The sequence below is a fragment of the Electrona antarctica genome (assembly GCF_951216825.1).
Source record: "Electrona antarctica genome assembly, chromosome: 1".
Lineage (NCBI taxonomy): Eukaryota > Metazoa > Chordata > Actinopteri > Myctophiformes > Myctophidae > Electrona > Electrona antarctica.
The window spans coordinates 51,506,281-51,517,187 of record NC_136806.1 but is presented as its reverse complement, the minus strand read 5'-3'; the positions used below and the strand labels follow the sequence as shown (position 1 = coordinate 51,517,187).

The 10,907-nt window shown below is 44.2% G+C and overlaps 1 protein-coding gene across 4 annotated transcripts in view; it reads right to left on the bottom strand.

Moving 5' to 3' along the window:
* The window catches only part of atp11c (ATPase phospholipid transporting 11C (ATP11C blood group)), a 123,626-nt gene extending 118,958 nt beyond the window's left edge, over positions 1-4,668 (bottom strand). For all 4 annotated transcript variants that reach the window (XM_079503694.1, XM_079503695.1, XM_079503696.1 and 1 more), the window contains exon 1: positions 3,969-4,668. In XM_079503694.1, the coding sequence (XP_079359820.1) occupies positions 3,969-3,995 (27 nt within the window). In that variant the 5' untranslated portion in view covers positions 3,996-4,668. The remainder of the gene's footprint in view (positions 1-3,968) is intronic.
* Between the last annotated feature and the right edge of the window lie 6,239 nt (positions 4,669-10,907).

Here is a 10,907-nt window from a genome sequence, read left to right as displayed (position 1 = left end):
TCTCTGTGTGTGTGTGTGTGTGTGTGTGTGTGTGTGTGTGTGTGTGTGTGTGTGTGTGTGTGTGTGTGTGTGTGGCAAGCGACGTGCTGAAATGTTCTCGGCCTCAAATGAAATGCTGAAGCACTGGTCAACACACAGTCCTGTGCTGAGCCCCACTGCTCACTATTAGATCTGCCTTGGGGTGAAGGTAGGTATAAGCCTTCTAAAAGCTGCATCGCTGTCATGATTTCACAAAGGAACGTCAGACGCTGCAGCTTGGCTTGTAGCCGGTTTCAATAAATGTGTCTTTAATCGTTTGGGAATGAAGAGAGGGAGGCGGGAGGGTGTGTGTGTGCGGGGGGGGGGGGGGGGGGGGGTTCGCATGGAGTTTGCACTGGTGTTGGAAAGTGTTTATGAATCACAATCCAAACCACAGTACATTAATAACCTATACGCTACACACTGACAAAAGCAATTCTATCATAACCGCCTACGGTGCGCATTAGGCCGTTTTGTTTTTTGATAAATCTAGCCACCGTGACAAAAAATGCACATTAGTATTTTCGATAAATTCGATTGCATTTCAGCGTAGGACTAGATATAGCATAAAGAAGGCGTAAAAAAAGACACCCATTGGCTTGGCCTGTGATGTTGTATACAGATCAAAACAAAAAACAAGTTCAATAAGAAGACTAAAGCCCCTTTAACACTGGACAAAAAAGCCACTAACATCTGGCTTATGTCTTTGGGGAAGGTTACAATCAGCATTCATTCCTGGGACAAATGACTCTGCAACAGTCTCAGGTATATGTCGACAATGATGGAAACATGACAGCTGGGTAGACACGCTATGACGTGATGCTATGACGCACATTGAGGTTCCACAACAGACATTCTGTGACATTGAACATGATGACACACCAGGAAAAAAAAGGGGAGAACAAGAAAACCCAGAAAGGGATACTCTCCCTCTGGCAATGGGAAAGGAGTCAATCGGCTATTCTTAGCGGGGTTTCCCGTGTTTTAACCTGCTCACTGTGGTTGAAAAACGCTTGAAAACAACTCTCACCACAATTTCAGATAAAACCCGTAACCAGTTTGTTTCTTCCCCTTTTAGAACTTCTTCAAAATACTGACTACAGATACATTTAAGGCCTACATTGATTGCGAACACAGTGAGCATTTACTATGAGACCCAGCAGATCCTGTCTGTCTGTCTGTGTGTGTCACGCTGTAACACCAACCGCCCGCCACCAGAGGGCGCAGCTGTAACACACACACACACACACACACACACACACACACACACACACACACACACACACACACACACACACACACACACACACACACACACACACACACACACACACACACACACACACACACACACACACACACACACACACACACACACACACACACACACACACACACACACACACACACACACACACACACACACACACACACACACACACACACACACACACACACACACACACACACCTTAACAAAAAAAAAAACTTAACTTAAAAAAAAATCTTCCAAAAAAAAAAACCTTAAAATACGTAATTTATTCTAATTGTTATTGCAATTTACGAGCTGCGTTTGCGCGTCTTACTTGTAGCATTACTAAACAAATTAAGGACACCTGTAGCTTTAACCATTAAAAGCTCTACATACAGCCTGGGCCATGGCTCAATGGTCCAGGCACCTTGGCTGGTAATCCAGTCTGGCAGTGTGCCGCGGGTTCGACTCCCGATCCCGACGGCCTTTACTGCATGTCTTCCCCCCATCTCTCTCCCCATTTCCTGTCAGCCTACTGTCTGTCCCTCCATAAAAAAATATAAAATAAAGGCGAAAGCCACAAAAAAAAAACATTTAAAAGCTCTACATACGTATTTATTTGTACAGCAAATAGCAAAAATAGACGATCTACAAGCTCATGTGCCACAATGTGACAAGTTGACACTTGACAGTGAGCTTGTAGATCGTCTTTTTTCTATTAGTTTCTTACGTTGCCTATAATGGCGTGCCCAAAATAGGGGACGCCACATTTTAAGTAAACTGTAAGACACATGAGATGTCCAACCATCTGCACCATTCTGTCAGTTTCAAAATGTAGCTAAAAATATATAGAACATTCTGCTAGTGTTACAAAGCAAACTTAGTTACTTGGTACAGCTTGATTGTTATAAAGGTCCAGCTCCCATGTGAGTAGGCGTAGACCTACAACAGGAAAGGTACAGACAGACTACAGAGGTACTGAGAAGTGCCTGGCCATGGTGGTGCTTTCATGTGTCTCTGCGGTTGTTCCCCCCGCTAGTCAAGGCAGCGGGGGGGGCTCCCACAATGAATACTATCACATTTCCGCCAGGCTCCACCTCTCGCTGATCACACCGCAGCCTTCAGGGGGCTTGAGGGAAACATCAAAGGCAGCTGTGTGATTGTGCATTCCTGTCAGAGAGGAGCATTACAACCTTCTGGAGCTCATGACGAAATAGCCCCAGCCTTTTACTCATTCCCACTGCCATCTTTAATGACTTTCCAAAGACACTCGGTGCATCGTAGTGGGAGAATCAAGTGGGCCACAGCACATGCAGCCTCTTATCCTGTGCCTTTGGTATGAGCAGTCTCTCTCTCTCTCACGCTGCATGATGCATATGCCTCCCCTGGGCTAAAGGGAGGGTGGCGAGAATTGTGAGGCAAAGAGAGGCCTGAGATAACGGCACAATGTTGCATCAATGACAGTGTTGGCTGGCTGCTCCACACAAAAATATCATTTACTGCTCACACCAAAAGAGAAATTACAGGCGCAAACCCACTCCTGGTGAGGCTGGAAAATACGCTGACCCGGCAACACTTGGGAGAGAGGCCCGGGGAAGAAGGGTCAGGCGGTATAATTATTATATTGCTTCCCCCTCATTCACCGTCTGGTATCTATACTGCTCAGGTTGGCTGTGTGGGATATTCAGCCTGCTAGTGACAACAGGTTATTGGAGCATACAACTATTAAAAAAGGCAGTAAAAAGGTGGTAGTTTGAGCATTCATAAACGTGGGATTGTGACTGTCCATATGGAAAGTGACCCGTGATTTAATGTCTATAAAATAATGATGATATGGAGGAGAATAAATGGAATTGATGAGATGAGTCAGGAAAACGTGATGCCAGGCCATTTCTAATTAAAATTGCATATTTTACGCTCAACAAAACACATGGTTGGACTTGAGATGAATATTGCAATGCAGGTACTGGGGGTGGGAAAGTATTCTGTGCTGTAAAAGAAATCATTTAGTCATTTAGTGGATGCTTTCACTTACAAGTGTGTTACTTATAACAGCATTACACCAGGGTGACCCGAGGGAGAAGAACCACCAACAATGCTATATCAGTCCACCAACTAAGCTACACTACCCGTATACAGGTGGGCGGTCTTCTTCGGTCATATCCGTGCATGTGCAATTACATACATCAAACAAAACAAAACATTGAGGGAAGTTGTTCCTATGGGTCATCATATTTTAATTGCAGCTACAAGCAATTATTAATCCATCTGCTGTTGTGCTGGTAGGTAAGGGTACAACGGTCTGGCTCTGGCTTGAACTTGGAGTATTAGTAGTTCTGGTCCATAGCCTTTACTGCTCTTGCTGAGCTATGGACCACCAGAGCTAGATTATTAGTTACCCCACCGGGTCAAGCCTTTCAAGGTAAACGTTGGTGGCTGATAATAAAGGAGTCAGTCAAGGACTGTGGAGAAAACCAGCACATTTCCTGTTTGTCCTATTCCTATAGTAGTCTGTACTAGAGATTCTAAAGGGGAAAACCCACAGTATTCATTTTCAGGGACACACAGGATGATTTGGAGAGCTAGCTGCCCACAGAGACACCACCACCAACTATAGCCGTGTGTGTGTGTGTGTGTGTGTGTGTGTGTGTGTGTGTGTGTGTGTGTGTGTGTGTGTAACGTTCAGTGTTCATACATACCAAGCGGGTCAGTCTTCTCCGGAGCATCTTCTTCTCTCTTATCTTCTTTGATTTTGACGAACGGCTGATGAACTCTAATCCCTTTCAAACCCCCCGACCCGCAGCAACTTCAACACTGTATGTTAGTCAACTCGCTATAGTATAGCAGCCTTCTTTGGCTATCTATTCTCTACTCTACCGTTAGTTCTAGCTATGTGGAATGCCGCAGCGACGCTACATTTTCTTGTTTCACTTCGTTCTCTTCCTGCAACAACCATTCGCATTCTCTCTCCCCGCTGTGAGAGAACCCCTTTTCCGCGTTGCGGTTCTTTTACGAGTCGCGCTGCTGCTGCTGCTGCTGCTGCTTCTTCTTCCCGGTGGTGGTGGCGGCGGCGGCGGCGGCTGAGATGTTAGTCCTCCGTGACATTCTGAACGATGCCCTGTTGCTGTGACTCGTCAAAATCATGTGTCGCATGCCCCAGGCGAGTGGCTTGGCTTGGCTTGGCTGGCTTGGCTGGCCCCCGCCACCGTACGTTGTTCACGGTCACTCGAAATAAAATGCGACGGCGGCAACCCCCGGGAGAAAGAAAGAAGGAAGGAAGAGGAGGAGGAGGAGGAGAAAAAAAGTAAGTTGAGTTTGCTCTACTGTACGCACACAGGTCGCTTTGCCTCCTCCCTGTAAAACAATGTTCACTCCCCTCCAGCAGCAGCAGCAGTACAGTCTACACTGAGGCAGTGCTCTTCAGCAGGTTCAGCCCCTCAACGTTCCCACGTTCGCATATAAGCTCCACCCGGCGAAGGTGCGGCGAGTTGAGTTTTTAACCGCAGGTTAACGTGGGTAATGTAGTCTTCGTCTGAATTCTGAAACATATAACGAACTACAACTTTCCAAATTCTCGGGTGGTGGGAAGTTCTAACTTCTGGGAAGAGAAGAGCGACGAAGAGGAGCAGTACACAGTACACAGTACACAGCACTCAGCGCTAGTCGCACAGCAGGCACACCACAGGAATCTCGGAAATTCCTGAATGAATGAATTCGTGTCAAGAATTGTCTCAAAGCCAGTGATGAATATAGGCTATTGAATATAATTAGCACCGAGGGCCGAGGCTGAAGGATAATGAATGAATTATGTCTGAAGAGGACAGTTTTATTGCCTTTTACATTTTAAAACCCCAATTTGTCCCAAATTATGTGATATATAAGTTAGAAATGTATAATTGTGAATGTGGTACCAAAATGTAATTTTAATCCTAATTATCAATAAACATATTTTAGGCCTACTTAATTCACTAGCTCTCCTTTTTAGGGGAACTCGAACACCCCCATGGTTACTTACTTACTTTCATGTGTTTCAGGCGTTTCAGTTTTGTTTTGATACTCAGCTTTCGTTTTATCTCTGCCAGCTCAGTGTTGGCCTTGCCCTTGTGGTTAGAGTGCCAGAGTTCAATCCCTGGTCGAGTCATGTATTGTACTGTACAAAGACAGTACCAAAGACTATATGGTACCATTACCCAATATATCCCCGCTTGGTGCACAGCATCAAGCTTTGGACTGGGGGTAAGTCACTATAGCAGAGATAGGCTTTTTGCTTGGGAATGGTTTAACTTATCTATAACCAGTAAGATGCCCTGAGGGCGAGAAGCGACCTCGCCGTGTGCACGCATCCGCCTGGGTGACGGCAGACTGCTGGGCGAGCTCTGGCGCTTTGGCATGGGGGGTCAGATCAACATATGGAATGAATTCTGTACTGGCCATATATGGAGCATGTCTTGAGTGTACAGGGTTGGATGAGGTCAGATCAACATGTGGAATGTCAGAACAGGCCAGCTCCATATATGGAGATCTAAGGGTGGCAGCGGGGGCAGTGTCTTGAGTGTACAGGGTTTGATGAGGGCCCAGGTATAGGGCCAGGCCTTAATTTTCTGGCCTGTTGAGAACTCTACTAATAACTTTGGGGCGGGCCTAGAGTTTGAATGGACAGGTAACAGTCAAAAGGGAGACATCAAAGAGGAAGGACGGGTGGGGAACGATCAACATGGAATGTCAGAACAGGTCAGTTCTATATATTAGTGCAGCAGATTAAGTCAAAGAATCGTTCACTTGATCATACAAGCACCAAATTTGGCACACAAGTGCTTCAGAACCTACTCTCTCAGAAAAGTACGTTGTCCACTTGAAAAAACAAAATGGCCACCATTTTTCAAGATGGCTGCCTTTCAAAATGGTTTTAAACAGTGTTTGAACTATAGTTTGATTGAATAATCGTATTGTGATGGCCTATACATCGAAATGTATGTTTCTGAGTATGAGAAATCCAATTCTGCATTTAGCAAATCAAAATTATTGAATATTATGATGATACAATGGGAATTAAACGAAAAGCTGGGGCAGATTAAGTCAATATTCCATAAGAATCTTTCACTTGGTGGTACAAGCACCAAATTTGGCACACATGATGTCCAGGATGTACTTTCTATGAAAAGCACCTTATCCAGCTGAAAATCCAAGATGGCTGCCAGTATTCAAGATGGCCGGCTCGTCAAATGCAAGAAAACAAAACAACAAAAAGGTTTTCGAAGTAGAATTTAAATGTGTTAATGATCCAAACATCAAAATGAAAGTATTCTGACTGTAAGAACTTAATGGTGTTGGAATTTAATTCCAATATGGCCGCCAGTTTGCAAGATGCAGCTATTACGTTACTCAAAATTAGCGTTTTCTGAAGCTGTATGATCATATATATTGTTGAAGGGCAACATCATTCGTTGATCATGCATTGAAATGCTGTGATCAAGCTCTATTGGTTTGTAATTTTGTATATAAGAGTGATGTCAAAGCACAACCAGGACACACTGGTGACATCACTGCTGTGAGACTCCGCATGGGGTTCAGTGTCGGCTTGTAGCGTAGCTGTATGGTTTACTAACTGTTGTAGTGTACTCACTGTAGTTTGTTGTATAGGCTACTTTAGTGTCCTAAATGCTAATTAGCCCCTGTATATATCTCCACGAGTCCACTAGAAGTTTAGTTAGTTGTAGTATTGTAGTTAGATAGCCGCACCTGAATTGACAAGATGTGCCAGCGTGGGAGAGCTGAGACAAGGGTAACAGGGCTTCAGTTACCTGGATGGTGTACAGATCGCACAGGACTTAAATGGCACTGGATGAACGGTCGGGCTAGGTGTAGGGCACCAGATGCTTGAACCTAGATCAAGGTTCAATGTTGGACTTTATTGTTACATCTTATGTACAGGTACATAAGAGTAAAACTTATTTTTGTTTGGCTTCCTTTCAGACAATGCAGCGGCATAGATAGCTATTCAAACAACAAAAAACACAGCAAGCACAGCAAAACAAAGGGATAGAATAAAGAGTGCTAGAAAAATATTATATATGTTTCCCTGTAGTAGCAAAGTTAGGTAAACTCTCGCCCTGGTTCTTATCAGTTCGTTCATGTTCATGATTATTTGGGGAAAGAAGCATATTTGCAGTCTATTTCCAGTGGCTTCGAGACTGCGAAAACGTTTTCCATGTGGCAGCATCTCAAACAGTCTGCGGTTGGGATGGCTTGGGTCCCTCATAATTCCACGACGAGCTTTGCTGACACAACGATCGTCATACAGGGCTTCGATGGGGGGGAGATCACATCCGCTGCACTGCACTCTTTGAATTTTTGCGTGTCCTTTCCAGGATCATTCTGAATTTCAGCTGCTCTCTTAGTGGAACGCTGGAGTTTCAGTTGCTTAACATTTGCCCGACAATTTTGGTGATACTTTGTACTGTTTTGCCTCAATGTATCCTCACTGCCACCTTCATCATCCAATCTGGATGAGTCTAACATGATGGGCAACAGGTGTATTGCCTGAAATACGGTGAGACTTCAACTCCTCTTTCGTATCTGTTTGACACTTCCTCCAATCAGTTTTAGTAGCTGAACATCTTGTGTTATACGGTTAAAGGCCGAGGGCTATATCCTTTTACCACCCAACCGTACAAAACATCAAAGCACATTGAAATATGGGATGCATCTAGGTTCAAGCATCTGGTGCCCTACACCTAGCCCGACAATTCATCCAGTGCAAGTCCTGTGCGATCTGTACACCATCCAGGTAACTGAATCCCTGTTACCCTTGTCTCAGCTCTCCCACGCTGACACATCCTGTCAATTCAGGTGCGGCTATCAACTACAATATACACTACAAGATATACGGGCTTATTAGATAGCATTTAGGACACTAAAGTATACTACAAACTACAGTGAGTACACGACTACAACAGTTAGTAAACCACAACTACAGCTATGTTACAAGCCGACACTGAACCCCATGCTGAGTCTAACAGCAGTGATGTCACCAGTATGTCCTGGTTGTGCTTTGACATCATCTTATATACAAAATTACAAACCAATAGAGCTTGATCACAGCATTTCAATGAATGGTGATGTTGCCCTTCAACAATATCTGTGATCAGACAGCTTCCGAAAACGCACATTTTGAGTTGCGTAATAGCTCCTTGAAAACTGGCGGCCATATTGGAATTAAATTGACAACATTCAGTTCTTCCAGTCAGAATACATTCATTTGTTTGGATCAATGTGTGGATCACACATTTCTGTTCACTAAAGTTCTACTTATTCATTTGACGAGGTGGCCATCTTGAAAACTGGCGGCCATCTTGGATTGTCAGCTGGAAAACGTACTTTTCTTAGAAAGTACATCCTGGACATCAATTGTGCCAAATCTGGTGCTTGTACCACCACATTATTATGGAATATGGACTTAATCTGCCCCACTTCATCGTTTAATTCCCATTGTATCATCATAATATTAAATAATTTTGATGTTCTAAATGCAGAATTGGATTTCTCATACCCAGAAACATATATTTTGATGTATAGGCCATCAAAATAGGATTTTATAGCTCAATATAACTCAAACACTGTTTAAAACCACCTTGAATGGTGGCCATCTTGAAAAATGGTGTCCATTTTGTTTTTTTCAAGTGGACAACGTACTTTTCTGAGAGAGTAGGTTCTGAAGCACCTGTGTGCCAATTTTGGTGCTTGTATGATCAAGTGAACGATCATTTCAGTAATCTGCTCCACTAATATGGAGATCTAAGGGTTTGAGGTTTGAGATCAGATGTAGAGTTGCTGGCCGGCTCCATGGATCGACATATTGATGATCTCAGATCGACATATGGAGGCAGCCATATATGGAGACAGCCATATATGGAGCGTGTCATGAGGTGTGATGTCACAAGGCGTGATGGACTGACAACCACATCCACATATGGAGGCGGCCATATATGGTGGCGTGGCGTGTCACGAGGCATGATGCCACGACGCATGACCATATGGCGACATGACACGAGGCATGACACTGGCGGAAAATCAGGTTTTCATAGTAAACTGTGACCTCCGTCGGAATAACCAGTAAGACGCACTGTGGGCGAAAAGCAACCTCGCCCTTCGTGCACGCTTCCGCCTGGGTGACGGCAGACTGCTGGGAGAGCGCTGGCACTTTGGGATGGGGGGGGTCAGATCAACATATGGAATGAATTCTGTACTGCATCCATATGGAGTGTGTCTTGAGTGTACAGGGTTTGATGAGGTCAGTTCAACATATGGAATGTCAGAACAGGTCAGCTCCATATATGGAGATCTAAGGGTGGCAACGGGGGCAGTGTCTTGAGTGTACAGGGTTTGATGAGGTCTGGCCATATATGGAGCGTGTCTTAAGTGTACAGGGTTTGATGAGGTCAAATCAACATTATCGAATGTCAGAACAGGTCAGCTCCATATAGATCTAAGGGTGGCAGCGGGGGCAGTGTCTTGAGTGTACAGGGTTTGATGAGGGCCCACGTAGTCTTCATTTTCGGGCCTGTTGAGAACTCTACTAATAACTTTGAGGCGGGCCCGTCTAGAGTTTGAACGGACAGGTATCAGTCAAATGGGAGACAATATTAATTATAATCATAATAACTAGAACAAGTGCTCCTCAGAGCCAGCCTGCATGGAAGCCACACAAATCTCCCATTTCAAACCCAAATTTGCCTCAGTTTTGATTCAATTGGATTTCACTCCCTCCGAAGTAGTGATCAATCAGGAACCATGCAGTATGCAAATAATGGGGCAGGTTTATCACCAGAGGCATTTTTTGTATCCACGCCTTGGAAATACAGGTTCCACACAGAGATTCCAGACTCATATCTACGCAGTAGCCTGGGAAGCATTCCTTTTCCGGTTTATGATCCGGTTGGGAACGGATGATATATTTTTGTCATTTTCAGGTACAACAGATAAATGATCTGGAAACAAGTCTTCACTTACAGAATTATATTTAAGCAGCAACTTTTCGGTCAGTCAGACCTTCATCGGGCAGGGCTGATGAAGTTTTTATTATTATTAAAGGACCAAGCAGTCCTGAAAAGACTTGGTCCATTATTGTTTTTGTTAGTTTTTTTCTTCTCCTTCCGCCAAAAATAGAAGTTCTGGCTGAACCGTGCAGTCGATTTTCGTGAAACTCGGAAATATGGTAGAGGGCTATGCCAAACGTTGAGGATGCGAAGCCCACAACCATTGGCCAAAGTGTCATGTTATTTACTGCGTGTACAGGCTCAGGTTACCTATATTTTGTATTTGAGGTGCTAGGGTGGACTCTAGTGGTTGAGGGAGGCACTCACACCTGTTGCGCACTTTATAGAAAACGTATCAATGCGTGTGTGTTTATTGTAAATATTGCAACCTTTTTCCGGTGCTCTATAATGTTTATATTTAGTTATTATTTTCTATATTAGTGTGAGTGCATGTGTTTTGTATTCCCTTATGGACATGACTTTTAAGTGATTTTAAGAGGATTGTTTACAGCTAGGCTCCAATGCGCACGCGCAAACTGAGTGGAATAAGCGTCAGTGGTCAGTCTCCGAGTGTGTTTCGTCTGATCTGGATGTCTTTTGTTT